This window comes from Cucumis melo, chromosome 5 (genome assembly GCF_025177605.1).
Source record: "Cucumis melo cultivar AY chromosome 5, USDA_Cmelo_AY_1.0, whole genome shotgun sequence".
Lineage (NCBI taxonomy): Eukaryota > Viridiplantae > Streptophyta > Magnoliopsida > Cucurbitales > Cucurbitaceae > Cucumis > Cucumis melo.
This window is the reverse complement of record NC_066861.1, coordinates 26,291,922-26,307,703: the sequence shown is the minus strand read 5'-3', so window position 1 is coordinate 26,307,703 and position 15,782 is coordinate 26,291,922. Positions and strand designations below refer to the sequence as shown.

At 31.1% G+C, this 15,782-nt stretch overlaps 2 protein-coding genes across 7 annotated transcripts; both read right to left on the bottom strand.

Annotated features, from left to right (window-relative positions):
* Positions 1-5,522: 5,522 nt before the first annotated feature.
* On the bottom strand, positions 5,523-8,697 carry LOC103494448 (uncharacterized). Its single transcript, XM_008455626.3, has 5 exons — positions 8,269-8,697; positions 8,096-8,183; positions 7,893-7,963; positions 5,992-6,048; positions 5,523-5,894 (listed from the first exon to the last, which is right to left on the bottom strand). The coding sequence occupies exons 1-5, from the start codon at positions 8,377-8,379 to the stop codon at positions 5,736-5,738; spliced, it is 486 nt and encodes a 161-aa protein (XP_008453848.1). The 5' UTR covers positions 8,380-8,697; the 3' UTR covers positions 5,523-5,735.
* A 1,829-nt stretch (positions 8,698-10,526) lies between these two features.
* Positions 10,527-15,343, bottom strand: LOC103494415 (calmodulin-binding protein 60 B-like). Of its 6 annotated transcripts, none has more exons than XM_008455575.3 (9): positions 14,926-15,343; positions 14,197-14,276; positions 14,048-14,102; positions 13,368-13,420; positions 12,595-13,088; positions 12,288-12,448; positions 12,027-12,134; positions 11,671-11,827; positions 10,527-11,217 (listed from the first exon to the last, which is right to left on the bottom strand). In XM_008455575.3, the coding sequence occupies exons 1-9, from the start codon at positions 14,959-14,961 to the stop codon at positions 10,928-10,930; spliced, it is 1,434 nt and encodes a 477-aa protein (XP_008453797.2). In that variant the 5' UTR covers positions 14,962-15,343; the 3' UTR covers positions 10,527-10,927. The 6 variants fall into 6 exon arrangements, with proteins under 6 accessions (XP_008453797.2, XP_016902564.2, XP_008453812.2 ...); XM_017047075.2 differs by having other exon boundaries at positions 14,197-14,273; positions 15,089-15,343; XM_008455590.3 differs by having other exon boundaries at positions 15,089-15,342.
* Between the last annotated feature and the right edge of the window lie 439 nt (positions 15,344-15,782).

The following is a 15,782-nucleotide window of genomic DNA, read 5'->3' as shown; positions in this document are numbered from 1 at the left end:
TTTTTTTCTTTTCCTATTACATTTTCACAAGGGTAAATGTAGTTTTAGTTATAAATTTGTAATTTAGCACCATCTTTTTCTCTGGAGGTTGGACGTCTCGTTCTCGTGGTTGCTACACTAAATAAATTATACATAAAAGTATATTTCTTGTTCTTGAGTTTTGGGTTTCAAGACGTTAAATATTATGTATTTTAAGTTTTAAGTTTGATTTCAATTTAGTTTTATGATTTCAAAATGTTACAATTGTAACTTTGAGATCTAAATCTTGAAGATAGTCTATTGATTTTGATAGTTTTTACATTAATTAATTTTAAAAGACAGATTCAAACGTTAAATTAGACATACTATTCAAATCTATATCTAATAGACTAATTCATTTTTGAAATTTTTTGAAACTGTATATTAAGTGTAAAATTAAAAAATTTGATGACGGTATTAAACACAAAATACCTATTAACCTAAGTATTACTTCAATTTGAAATCCACTAAAAAAGGATGTCAATCTATAATCATAGTTGGCCAAATTAGACAAGGATTGCCAATTCGAATTTGGATGATTTAATTATCACTAAAAATAGTTGATCAAATATGTTTGTTAACATATCTTAAAATGATTCGTCACTTAAAAGTACACTTTTGGTTTTTATCGTTAGACATATTTCGTATATACCGCAGTCTTTTAAATGTTTTAATTTAGTCTGTATCATTTTGAGTTAGTTTTAATTCAATTTCGTATGATTTTAAATGTCTAGTTTAAATATAGTAACTTCAAATTAGTCTTTATGATTTGGTTAGTCTCACATCTGATTTATTTACTTCGAGCACTCAAATAACCTACATTTTATTATTATATTGTTTACTTAGCATTAAAAATGTAATGTAACTAACGAAACATAGCTAGATAGATATTTGGTCAGGTCATGATCTATTTGTGACTACTTGGTCTAAAATGTATTCGATAAATAGTCAAAAAATTTCATTTTTACCTAATAAGAATATGACCTATTAACATTTTTTTTTTTAAATTCAAAGATATATATTAGATACAACATGGAAATGTTGAAATTTTTATTATATAAAAATAAAATTTTCAATAGGTGATAAATTCTTAGCACAAAATAAAAAGTTACAAATAAAATAGTTACAATTTGTATCGAATTAAACATCTTTAAAAGTTAAGAAACCAAATAATAATAAAATTTAGAAGTAAAGAGACTAAACTTGTCATTCAACTACACACGCAAATATGAAATGACATTCACGCACGTGCTTGAAACTTTTTTGGATAAATTTGGAATGAGCATGTTTTATTGAGCTTATTGTAAATAACAAGATTATGTCAAGAGTGAAAGAAACAACAAAGCCATCAAGACTAAGGCGACATTTGGGATGACGGTTATACAAAACTATAATAATCACCTTCAGCTACGGTAAGTACTATTTAAAAATACTCAATTAGCTAAAGTAAAGCAAGCACTATTTCAAAGTCTCTCGTTTGCTACAGTATTTACTATTTGCTATGGTTTTTACTCTTTGACATTCATCGTTTATTTATTATTTGCTATAGTGTGTACTATCTTTTTTTCCAATTAAAAAAATTCACACCCCAAACACAAATTATTATAACTTAACTGTAATAACCCACAACTGTAATAACTCACTTCTTACCCTTTACGTCCCATAAAGGTTCGAAATAACAGTCCAAATAGACAATAACATTTTGTACGCATTCACTTGCATTACACACATAAGTACTCTTTGAACTCTCTATGGAGGTATTTGTTTGAAAAAAAAATTTACATAGATAGGGAGATTGGGACGCATAGTGGGCTTAGTATGCGGTTATTGTAGTCTACAAGTTAAACAAATTGTTATGTAGTCATAATATATGTTTGGAGTGTAATTTAGTTTGTGCCGATGTCACAATTTGAATTACAACCGTATGTAAAGTAAAATAGAATATTTAGACCACATATGATTTTGTGTATTATTATTCTTTATTATACAAGCGATCGTTTTTCCTTTTCTTTTTTTTCTTCTAGATTGTTTCTATTCATCTTTATCATTATACCGAAAAGTGATCAATTTTTACCCTACAGTTCTCTAACTAATTTGTTTATTAATTTGATGATGTTTTTCTTTACTAGGTTTTGAAATAAAATTTCATAGACTCTCGTCTCTTTCAAGTAATTTGAAAAAAATTGTGATCTTTTATTTTATCATTATATGCTAGTCTCAAACGTAAACAAACTATTATTTTAATCTTAAATTAAATATTGAAAATTTATAATTTTTTTATATAATTATATTCGAAAAATAAAAATGTCGTAAAATTTAAATATTTGCTTTTATTTGACCACTAAACTTTTTTCAACATTCTAACATTTACATTTAAGAGAAAATTCCAAGTACTCAAGCCAGTTAAATTGACCCAAAAAAAAAATTTTAAGTTATTAAACTAAATTAGGAATTTTTACGCATAAAGCCTAAAATGTAACCTTACTTATTTTTTCCAGTTCTTCATATATACATATTATGTATGTGAAGTTTCTTTTATATATATTTAGCATTATATACATACAAGTACTATCTATCAAAAGGAAAGAAACATTAATTTTAAACAAGAAATTGAAGGGAAGTAATTTTTAAAAGATAATCTAATTATAATAAATAAATAAATAAACTAAAAGAAACAAATAGAAAAATGAGAAAGTGTATTTTAAAAAAGTATATATTATTATAATTACACCGAAAGCATGTTTGGAATAACTTAGAAAAAAAAAAGTTTTCCGAAAATTCATTATAATAACCCCTCGAAACAAACACCATTTAAGGTTGAAGAATAGCAAGAGTGTGAGTTATTTGAAATCCTAATCCAAATCCTCAACTAAAACTAATCTTAACCCAAAAAAGAGTGAGTGAGCTATTATAATGCACCACTCCACTCTTAGACTCAAACATGGCCAAAGCCTATTTTATAAACCAACCTCTCTGAGATTAAATATGATGTAGGGCCTATTTGGATTTACCAGACAATTTTTTTTAAGAAAAATCATTTGTATTTAAACACTTTAATAAAAGCATTGGTGTATATGGCATCAATTTTTTTAAAAAATGTTTCTATATAAAAGTGTGTTCAATTTGTTTATATACTAAAAGTGAGTGACAACCATAAAATATTACGAACTGATAATTTAAAATAATGATTGTTGTTGGAGTTGATCGTTTGGGATGGTTTGTCACTAGAGTTGGTAATGGTGGTTGTTGGAGGTAACCGTTGAAGTTGGTTGCCTATGGTGGTTATCGAAGGTATTAACAAGAATAGATCGCTGGTGTAGGTTGTTGAAAGTTTCATCGATAGAGGGTGATGGTAGCTACAACACAATGAGAGTAAGATGTAGAGAATTAGTGAGCACATTTTGATGATCTTAAAAATTATACAAATTAGGGATTAACCATTGAACACTCAAACTAATTTTTCACAAACTCACTTTTTTCGAATAGCAAAACATTCCAATCTTTAATAACATGATTTTTTTTTCCTTTCAAAATTAAACTATTGAAAAGTTAAACCAAACACATCTTCCACATATGGGAGTAAAAGGAAAACTCACACTCGTACGTCGTACTAAAATAAAATATAAAAACTTAAAATAGATTACTCAAATACACTTCTTAGAGATTGACTCGACTAGAAAAAAGATACTTTATTTGAATATTTAATTTAATTTTATATATTAACGACGAGGAACAAGTATGTAAAGATAAAATAAGTAAATCAATTAAATGAAATGGATAAGTTTGTAGGATAAGAATGGTAAGATGATACTATGGATTATTAAAGTGATTAATTGGCTGGAGCAATAAGCTCCAATTTCATCCATAAATAAATAATACAAGACTCAATCGATTACTCGATCCAACGTCGAAACATTTTGTTTGGATTTGGTTGGTTTACTTATATAACTCTTTTGTTCTAAGAAAATGTTAAACGATTTTAGAGTTGTTGGAGACTATAAAAAAATAATAAAATCAAATCAAACAAAAATAAATTTATGTATATATAATTGTGTCATAAGTGACAAAAAAAACACAAGCATTCCAAAAGTTATTAGCAAATTCGAGTTGGTTTTTTCGAACCATTGAAATAGCTTAATGAAGAAAAAGAAAAGAAATATTTAGATAAATCATCTACTTTATAAATGATTTTACACAAATATCTCAAAATTTCATTTACTTTTTTAATTAAAATTTCATATTTATTAAATTTATTTTAACCTTTACATCAATTATAAATAAATTTGATTTTCGAAAATACATATAATATAATATCATAATTAAATTATATCATATTTATTAAATAAATTGATTTATATTTGTATTTAATATGAGAATATCATTTATTAAAAAAATAATTTTAATATGGTAATATTATAATAAATAATTTATACAAATTGATTTTATTCAATTTCACTTGCAACACAATAAAGATCTCTTTCAACTCATTTTTTCATATTTCCATTCTCACGTTTTATATTTTTCATATACCTACATAATATACTATATACTTTTCATAATAATATGTTATATATTTTCTCATGTTCTCTAATTTATTGATCGAAAAGTACATAATATATTATATATTTTTCATATACCCTAAAAACTTTTCAAAACATGAATTACATAATATTATATATTTTTCATATGCTCACGGAATAAGAGAAAAATGGACGGAAGGAGGGACCAAAAGTGAGAGAGATCGAACAAAATGAAGGATTTTTGAATAAAATCAACAAAAAAAATAATTATGAAATAATTTTCATTATAACATTACTTAATATAATCAATCATATACTATATTTAGATATCTAATAAATACAAATCTTAATGATTTTCCTTATTTTTTTATATATATTATTAATAATAAAGATAGATAATTTGATATTTTGAATTCGAAAAATTTGAGATCAGATTTATAATTAGATACCATATTTATACAAAAGAAAATCGTTCACTTGAACTCAAACCACACGAAATTGAATCGACTGATTTTTCGATTTTAAGAACTTACTTTAAAAAATAAATTTATTTTCCCATCATTCCAAATTTTCATTTTTCATCCGTACATTTTATCTCTTTCACTCCAAAAATATAATTTAAAATATTCAATTTAGGTAGGATTCCATAAAATGAAGGGAAAAAAACTCGTAACAGTGGTTACTACTTAAAAATAAAGAGACAATATAAGATGTTCTTTTAGAACGAAGAAAAATGCAAATATAATAATTTGAAATAAAGAAAAAGAAATCAGTTTTAAAAGGATCAAATAATGTTTCAGTGATCATGATATTTGAAATTCAAATCTCTCTGTCTTTGTTTGATATGATAAAATAACATCAAATTCACGTAAAAAAAAAAAGGACAAAAATATTATTCAATCCTACGTAACAAAACAAGAAAACACATTTTCCACGTAAATAAGATGCCGTGGAAGCAGAAAATGAGGTTGAAAGCCAATCAGAGAAGAGGGATGAGCTTATATAATTATTATTAATATAATAAAATAGAAAGAAAAAGCAAAGATTCCCTAGCAAGGAAAAGACAATAAAGCCCCTTGACCTTGCTCTAAATTACATTAAATTAAAAACCTACCGAATTGCCCTTCACAAACCCAGGAAATTTTCCACGTCAGCTAAGGATATTTTCGTCATTGTCCAATGGAAAATAAAAAGATCTTAGCGGCGAGAGGAGCTACGTTTGGGCGCGCTAGATCTGGAGCCGTTGGGACGTGGCCTCTTCGAGGCCGTTGGATTGTCGTTCATGTTGAACATTCCCACGCCATCTGAACCGACCATTTCCATAAACATCCTCTGGAGGTCCTCGAAGCTGTCACCCTTCAGAAACCAAAAGGACATTTGTGAGGTCAATAAAAGACAATGGATGGTTGAGTTTAATTTGCCAGGAAAATTTGAACGGTTGGGATTGTTTTACCTCCGGTTTGACGTTGTTCATCATCGTGATCATCTCTTGCATGAAATCGCAAAATTCCTGCACCACAGAGAGAAAGGACAGAGCATTTTTTTTCCCTCAAAAATATAGAAAAATTTATTATACCTTTTTTTTGTATCATTTATTAATTCTTTAAAGTATTTGTAAAATATAAACTCTTTTAGGTCCCAAGAGCCCCTAGAGGCTTCTCTAGAGAAGGGGAGATGAAAAGAAACGGCCCAATGAATACCAAAAGCAAACGCTACACGCGCAAGACGATGAGCATCGACCGCGGTCGCTACGATGCCTCGATCTCCAAAACTAAAGAAGACAAGATCCACTCCTAAGAAGTTCTTTATCATATGGGAAGGAAATTGAGATTTGAATATTCTCACTTCCATACATTTTCATTGGATTTCAGTGGTTCTATTTTTTTTTTTTCAGTTTCTATGATTGTTTGGGTTTTTTAATTCGAAAGATTAAACTTATAATAATAGTCATTCCACATATAGATTTATGTATTTCATAATCTATATCTAACAAATGTTTTTAAATTCCTAGCTATCTTCCAATTATACATTTAACTCAAAAATTATACGAACATATAAAAACCTCTCTTACTTATTGGGTTAAGTGCTTTCGTAATGAAGATTAAAAGAAAAATTGAAGAAATGGAAGTAAACAAAAGAGGGACTAAATTGACATCATAAAATAATAAAAATTGATTCACTTTTTCTACTTTAGAAAATAAATTGTATGATTAAATTGTTACAAAATCATTTTTATTTTGTAGAAACAACCGGGCTACCATTTTTGGTTATTATCTTATTTGGTATTTTTTAAAAAAATCGTTTCTTAGTAAATATAACTTTCTTCATTTTTTTGGAAATGGTAGGACTAGTTTTAAAAGGCAAAATCAAGAGAAATACCACTAAATTCTCACCTTTAATTGACAAGCATCAATACTATCACTTCCTTTTTATAAAGCACCTTGGAGTAAAATAATTTCTGAACAAAATTGAATCTTCAAATAACACATTAAAGGGCCCTTTTAAAAGAATATGAATATTTACAAAATGCTATATTATAACAAATATTCTCGAACTTTCTCATTTGTTAACAAATATACACCTTGCAATACTTCCATAGTTTCAAAACTACTTAAAATACAAATCCTTTGAAATTTCAAACAAGAATGGAAAATTTTAGACTGGGTGGTTGTGTACCAAAATTTTGTAATATTGCCACTTTTTTAAAGTATATTGAGTAACTTTTAAAAGAAATAGGAAAGCTGAAGACTATTTTTTAAAAATAATTTGAAAAAAAAAACAAAATGGTAATTACACAAACCCAACCTTCCAATTATAAAAATTAATCCTAAACAATTACAAATGTTAAAACTTAATCCTCGAGTTTACAACAATTCTAGAAGTTAGGACCCATTATCATAAAATTGAACCTACAAAATATTTTGAAGGTCCAATTTGATCCGATTTTAATTATTTAATGACTTGGTTATTAAAATTGAAAATTTAAGGGATGGTTTTTGCAATTTGTTCTAATATAGTTTTATCAAAATAGAAAATAATTCTATAAAAACTATGTAAGGAAGGAAGGGGAGAAAAAAGTAAGTCTGAAAGACGCCATTGGATGACAGCTTTTGAACGCAAAGAGAAATGATGAATAATAATCACGACGGCTAAAAAGATTAATTAAATAAATGAATAAAAAGATATTAATAGAGAATGATGAAAACGACGTCGTCTTTTTCGTGGATGCAATAATAACATTCCGAAAATATCTAAACCCATTGCCAAAGCAGGAGGAGGAAAAAAAAGGAAAAATAATTAAATAATATTTGAAAATAAAAACTAAAAAAAAAAAAAAAAAAAAACTATACGAACCTCATCGTCTTCTTCCGTCGGATCGTAAAGCCCGGCGTCGTAAACGGACCTCTTCGTCTGATCGGAGAGAACTGTGAGAGAGGAGGAGGCAGACGGAGCAACCTAACGCGCGTTAGTGCCATTTTCCTATAAACATTAACGGGGAATTCAACGGCGTTTACCAAATTGACAGGGATTAGGACCGGAATAACCGATGATCTCACCTGAATACGCTTCTTGTACTAATTGAAATTGCCGTTTCGCTTCTCCAGCCACCGCCGGATTCCGCATCCACCGGTCCGGATGCCATTTCTTTACAAAACAGTTCAGATTTCATAAATTCACTCTCAAATCAAACCAACAAAAAAAAAAAAAAAACAGAATTCAAATTCTATACCAGAGCAAGCTTGCGATAGGCAGTACGGATATCAGAGAGAGATGCATCCTTACGAATACCGAGAATAGTGTAATAACAAGCCCCGCCGTCGGATCCTCCTCCCCGATCCATCAAAAACTTGAATCAGCTTGAAACACAACCAGAAGACCGAAAAATAGAACTGAAAAACGACTTTCAGATCACCATAACAGCGTTGCGGAGTTGAAGAAGAAGAAGAAGAAGAAAAAGAAGAAGAAGAAGAATTTGAGAGTTGGTTGCGTTGGGTTTTTCAAGGATTGGCGTGTGGTGAATACGGAAGGGCGAATTGACGGTAGAAAGAGAAAAGAAGAGAAAGAGAGAGATGAAAATATCTTGCAGATGATATGTACAAGGAAAGTTCGAGAGATTTCTCTTTTTTCTTTCTTTATTTATTTATTTATCTTCATAATATTTTTCCCCTTCCACTGGCGATGGCAATCGAATACTTTGGGTTAGATATTTTGAGACGTATTAATTTGCCACTTGAGTTTTACATTATTTACCATGGTGCCACTCTCTTAGGGAATGAGAAAGGTGAGAATTATGAATTTACATTTTTGTCCTTTTAGGAAACTAAGGAAGAGATAAACAAAGTAGTAGAGAGAATTGAGAGATATTTGGTCTTTTTGAAACGGTGTCTATCTGCTCACCACTTATTTACTATGATTTTCATCTTTTTAATGGAAAACACTTTAGAATTCATTTTTAGTAATAGAAGCATCCTTAAAAAGTTTCGGTATCCTTAAGTCCTGTTTGTTAACTATTTTATTTTTCGCTTTATAAGATTAAATTTAAAAAAAGAACACTAGTTTCACCTCGAATTTTAATTTCTTTATTGTTTATATACTATCGATGGTATGAAAAACTAAGTTAAAATTTGAAAAGTAAAAAAGATAATTTTAAAAAATTATATTTGTTTTCGAATTTGACTATGAATTCAACTATCGTATTTAATAAAGATGTAAATCATTGTAAAATATAAAAAAGAAATAGATTTAATTTTTTTAAAATATTAAATAGTTACCAAAAGAGGTTATAAGAATATTCAACAATGTTGTGGATCAAACCCCAATCAATGTCTAAGCCCCGGAGAAAAATAGGCTATAAGAGAATAGGCTCTGTTAACATGAAAGGAAAAGTACCCAAATAACAAAATGAGTGTACCGTGCTCAAACTCGGACGCGTTGCATGATTGAGAAAATCATCGAGCAAAACTAATTGTCCCCGATGTTTGATTATCTTGACATCTCCACCCTTGACAATGTCAAAAAGTCCTCTAGTGTATGACAATTAGAGGTGGATAAGCAAGCAACTTCATCACCGTGGAACGTGTGAGCAACCATGACATCATATCTATGCAATTATTTGTTCAAGTCAGTCCTTCATATATACAATAACATAACTTTAGTAAGCATGATAGCAAAGTAATAAAATGTCTCCCTTACAAAAGAGAACGTGTTTACTTATTGAACATAATGAAAAGGAAAAAAAGAGACCAAATCTTGATAAATGGTTAAGAGGTCGTATGCTCAATCCATAGTGACCACCTATACCTAGGAATTAATATTCTGGTTCATGAGATTAGTAGAGGTGCACATAAAGTGTCCGAATACTCATATATCCAAAGCTCCTTTAGCAAACCCACTTAAAAAAAAGATAAGTGTTAGATAATTTAACTCCACTTTTTTATCTAAAAAAATGGTTCAACTTTATTAATTCCAATAGTGTTCGATAGCAAACTTCACACGTTTACATGGGAACTTCATTATCTATTCTTTCTCTCTTTTTCTTACCTATAACTCCACACAACCAACTCTACACTTCAAATACATACTTCATAACTCCAACACTTTAATTTCAAACTTCACAACTCAACTCAATGTCTCGAACAACAAAAGATTGGATTTCATTATCTTTTGGTATTGTTTCTTTCCTTCAATACATTTAGGAGGAGAATTGAAAAGAATAACTATAATTTCTTACCAATCAATGCTTTACTCAGATCTTCCCCCCAAATGTATAATTTAGAAACAAAAAATATATAATGTAGTTACCGTTAGTTTCTTTTCCTCTGGTAATCATCAAGTACTCGAAAACACGACCGTCTTCGTAGTACTCGAGAACGCTAGTTCTCCATGACGCTATATAAATTGAATCAAGAACATCATTGTATCATTGCATAGTGATCCAAGCCCTCGACCTTAGGCTGCTGGATGTAGGAACCTGTATTCTTTAACACGTTTATTGCAAAGAAAAAACTTTTCCTTTCTAATTGATTGTAAGTTAACAACAATTACAACTTGCAAAGCTGAAACAAAGATAAAAACGAGGAAGGACAGACTCTTTACAAAGACTATTTGGTAGTTGCTACACATTGGCCCCAAGGGAAAGCAAAAAAAATGCAGGGAAACACATGAGAGGTATCTACCAAAAAGAAAGAAAGAAAGAAAAAATCTTAAACAGATTAACGACCTGCAAATTTAGCAGAAACTTTTCTCCTTGGGTGTGTAGTAACTTGACGTTAAGACCACAAATAGACACTTCCAGAACCAAGCACAGCGAGATGGTATCTCAATTGGAATGGCTTAGCCTTTCTGGTTTGAAGATCCAACTGATATACTTTCATAGAACAACTTGAAACTTAATCTGCTCCATTTAAGATATTGGCCCCGAGATCCGGATAAGGGAAAATGCTACACCCCCCAGTCTCTGCTGCATAACTCGAAGAAGGAAGCAAATCATATCCATGCTGGCTTGGTGCTGGAGTGAAGTAAACTGGAGATTGTGGCAGAAAAGAACACTCTTCCTCAGTGTAATCAGGCTGTTGAGGAAAAGTTTGATTTATGTGATTGTTATAGATTTGGAAAATTGGAGGTCGTGCTCCATCATCTTCGCTGTTGTAAGTATTTGGAGCACAAATTTGCAGGTTTTCTGCTCAGAAAATAGAATTGATTTGCATTAGAGATTTATAAATTCTGTAGCACAAGACATGGGAAAGAAGATACTTGAACTCAAAACATAGTCTACACTCAGAGACTCATTAACTAATACAATCATGTGTCATAACCAAGAAGGAAACGGCACAAGGCAACTAATTAGGGAACCTTAAAGTAAGGAATTTTCCATGCTGAAAGGCTGAACAACCAAGAAATCTAACCAGATCAAACCGAGGGTTCAAGCACAGAATCTATTAGATGGATAGAAGCATGTAGAACCGCTTGGACTAAAGGCTTTGACCCCTTTTGTTGTCATTTACTTTCCAAAAAAAAAAGAGAAAAATTTACTTTGGTCGTGTACATTATTTATGAGGGGTAGGAAGATCATCAAACCAAACACTGAAAGGACAAAGAATATGATGTATATCGTTCATGACAGCTATTATACCTTGTGAATGTGTGATGCCAGGTCCCAGAGGTTGCGATCCTAGAGTTGAAGATATAGACGAAGGACCAGCTTCCTGGTAAGTCAACGACAGTATAGGGGTTGGTTGCTCATCAAATCTGTTCAGATATATTGGCTTATCCAGATGCCGAACCAATCCCTGCGATGAAAATGACAGGTACTAAGTTCCAGATCAAATATTTATATTAGAAGAGTGAAACATTATTGTAAGATGATAAAGATCATGATTCCTTTTTCCATATGTTTGCTTTTCTCCTTCAATACAGAAGATAAAGTCATAATTTACTAATTAGTAGAAACATGACAATTTTTGAGATGGAGCTGAACAGAATAATTACCTCATTCCATCCAAGTGAGCATCTAGGAACCGTGCAATCATCCATAATGCAAGTTTTTGCATGACCCAAAACTTTTCGCCATATCTTATCTGACATTCGTTCAAGTATCTGCAATTTCATCGTCAAAAAACAAAGTGTGAGTTATGAGATTATTCTTTTCAGAATCAGTCAGATGGATGAAGGAAACAAATGAAAAGGAACAACTAAACATAAACGATGCAGAACTATAGTTAACAGTCACAACCAGAGAAAATATCTTACACGGCGCAACTCGGGTTGATTTGTTTCATTCAACAAGAGAAAGTCATGGACCGTGAGAATTCCATGCGAAGAAAGCTGTTCGTGAAATTTACCATCTTTTCGTATTTTCTCCAAACGCCATACTTCATCTTGCAAGCTTGGAGGATAATGCTTTGTATACCCTGAAAAGTAACTAATCAGTTAGAAGCTTTAAGCTGTAAAACAAAACCATGATTTATCAGAAGTTGGTACCCAGAAAAAATCATAGGTCAATAAGGCACAAGAAGAAAGTGGTGTTCGTTCTAAATGTTGAGTTATCACAACTTACCCTCTCCACGGCTGTCTTTGACAGAAAAAGGACAGCTTATGGCTGGCTTAACTCTTTCTTCTCCAGAATTCTTTTGTTGAATTTTAGCTCCCAATATGAACATCTTGTTCGGTATCCAGCTGGAATTATCAGTGATGCTAAGATCATTGATTAATCCAACCCCGTTTTTCAAGACGATACTCTGAGGTCCTGCTAATAAAGGTCTTTTGCCATCTCTTTCACTTAAAATGTTGGCATTGAACTTCTCCTCAGTCCAGTCCTCTCTATCACTGGAAAATAATCCATAGATGACAACAATATCAACCTTCGCCGATGACAGTGGACCCGATTTCACAATAGTCTTGGAATTGGCATGGCATAGCTGAATTTTCAACGGTCTGCCGCCCTCAGCTTTCAGCGGATTGTTAGTGAATATTCTGTCAGGCAATTTGCTTTCAAACAGAAGCTGCAGACTATATCCCGCTGCTGATGTCTCAGATTCACTAACTGAGCTGCTGGAGAACCAAAAGGAAACTAAGATCAGATGGAGCACAAGGAGAGAGAACAAATACAATGATTGGTTAATTATCATACATCAAAAAATGCTGGTCAACAAACGCAAATGAATTTTACTAATTGATAAACCACTCGTGTCGACAGAAAATCAAAAGAGCAATCCTGGACATGATGCAGACAAACTTAGAGGATAAAAGCACTAAAAGGAGGAGAGACAGATCACAAGAGTTTGATCGGAAAAATAGAGCAATGACAGGTTAAAGACGTAAAGAATATACCTTGAAGATGAGGGGAAAAATTTGGAAATGGCACCTTCAGTCTCTTCTCTTACCTAATAACCAAAACACAGAAAACATAGAATAGAATATCAAACGTCTGAAATCAAAGTTTTGCTCTCATGTTTCCTCCTCAAAAAAGAAAAATAAATCAAAGAGAATAAAAGAAGAAGAACGAAATCAAAGGTTTGCCACTAACTATGGCTGCAGCTTGCTGAACATTTTAGCATGACAGTATAAGCCACATCGCCATATATTTATACTTGTTAAATAGATGTTAATTACTTGTCCCCAAATTTGAAATTTATACTTTCAAGTGGTGTTGGAGATTAGGTGGCCCGTAACTTTGTACAACTTCCTACACTATCTCAAGTGCTCGAGGGAGGTTTTTAAAAAAAAACTCTTTAACTTGATGGGAGACAAAAAAAATAGAGAAAAGACACAATGATCTGTAGCCAAATATTGAAATAATAATAATAATAATAATAAATAAATAAATAAAACAAAAGTGATTTCCATCGAGGCACCAGCATAGTTTCCTTTTATCTAAAACGACTGTAATTTTAATTGCTAACCTAAAAGGCAAAAGCTAAAAAGAAACAAGGTAGCCAAAGTAAATTCTAAAATCAAATGTAATTGATTCAGTTCAATTATAACCAAACATAAAAGCCCCGTTGTCTTACCACTTTCCGAATCAGAGGTTCAAGAAAAGCGAACGGGCTATCCTCCCCAACAGCACTGCAGAAACACAAATGAAAGCCACGTGTAAGAACATAAAAAAAAACTATGTACAGAAAACCAATGGTTCTTGGACTAACTATATCTAACTCACTTCTGAAACAAATTCATTCGTTTTGGCTCTTGATTCGAAGTTCCAAAATCACCACCGTGGTAGACATGAAAAGGCCTCTTCTGTACCATCAAATACCGAGAAATTAACTCAAGATAATCACAATCTCCAACGAACTACTCTCGAGATCAATATTTATAAGGAAATGGACATTGACAATAAATTGATTTCGGAAGGGAGGAGGAAGCTTCGATTCAACTTCAGAAGAGACGCGTTAATAGTCGAAGTCAATTTTATATTGTAAAATAAATATTGAGATCATCAAACATCATCTCTAGAGAAGAGCCTGACATTACCTAGATTTTGTCATGGAAAGTTGGTAGAAAATTCTCTAAGCTTTGGATAACTAAAAAAACGGCCATGTCCTTTGTCTATTAGAAGAAACAATCCAAATAAAATATCAACCACTACCCATTACGTGTTCTTATCTGACAATGACTAGGGAGTGAATTATGAATGAGAAATAAAAGAACATGGCCGATTAATCAAGAAAAAGCACAGAAATTACAGAGAAAAGTTCAGCCTCTAAACATCAAGTAGCTGAAACTACCTTCAAATTTCTGGGAAAATTCACAGTCGATTGAAAAACCCATACTCAGAAGATTAATGGGTAAACCATTTTCCTCGAGAACGACACGACCCACATTAAAACGACGAACGGAGACGGGAAAAAAACATAAAGATGTTTGAAAGCGAGACAAAAAAAATTACATGAAATGGACAAAACTGATCTCGTTGTCCCCACATTCAATTAAACAATTACATCAAACTGTAAAAAGGGGGAAAAGAACCCACGATGAATCAAAAGAGTTAGGGTTTATTTCGGGGAAATGGAGAGGAAATGATTGGTGTGTAGAGAGTTGTTTTACTTTACTTGAAATTTCCCCACTGTGTGGAACGACTACCGAAATTGGGAGTCAATGAGCCGATCGTACGTAGAACTTTTTGAAAATTTGACGGTGTGCAATTTCGTAGAGAAATTTGTAACCAGTGTTTTTCCTGGTTTCGAGCTTCCAGGAAGATGCAGATCTCTCTTTCGCCATTATCGGCTCTGTCTCCTCTCTTGGTCGGAGTCGGCGGCTCCATCGCTATCTCTATCGGCTTTTGATTCAGTTCTAAAACCCACTAGGAGAGGAAAGCCAATTCAAAAGTACTAATTTTTTTATTTAAATATTTATTTGTAAATACATTTTTAAATAGTATTTAAAATATATAACAAATTTTTTAATTTATAAATCCATAAATTTTTATTAATATCTAAAATTTTGCTAAAATATTTTATCAAATTTGTCATTTTTTATAATTTCTCTATTTGTAATATATATTTTTAATACATTCAATTTAGATCCTCTAGTTTGTAGTTAATTCCATTTGCATTCACATAGATGATTTTAAAGACTAGGCGTTGTTTTGAAGGTTGAAATGCAGTCATAATTTACCGAAAGAAAAAAATAATAGTGTTAAAATGTATGAGAAATGGAGGGACAAAACGGAGATGTAAATGTGCAATTTGTGGAATATGAATTATAAATTATATTACGTTATAAACTCATTCAATTAGTGTCATC

Coding starts and splice junctions, on each gene's coding strand:
- LOC103494415 (XM_008455575.3), bottom strand. CDS start 14,961: ATGTGGGGACAACGAGATCAGTTTTGTCCATTTCAT. Junction 14,103..14,196: donor CGAATGAATTTGTTTCAGAA/GTGAGTTAGATA, acceptor GTGTTTCTGCAG/TGCTGTTGGGGAGGATAGCC. Junction 13,089..13,367: donor TTTTTCCCCTCATCTTCAAG/GTATATTCTTTA, acceptor TTGGTTCTCCAG/CAGCTCAGTTAGTGAATCTG.
- LOC103494448 (XM_008455626.3), bottom strand. CDS start 8,379: ATGGATCGGGGAGGAGGATCCGACGGCGGGGCTTGTTATTACACTATT. Junction 8,184..8,268: donor CCTATCGCAAGCTTGCTCTG/GTATAGAATTTG, acceptor TGTTTTGTAAAG/AAATGGCATCCGGACCGGTG. Junction 6,049..7,892: donor CGACGGAAGAAGACGATGAG/GTTCGTATAGTT, acceptor TCTGTGGTGCAG/GAATTTTGCGATTTCATGCA.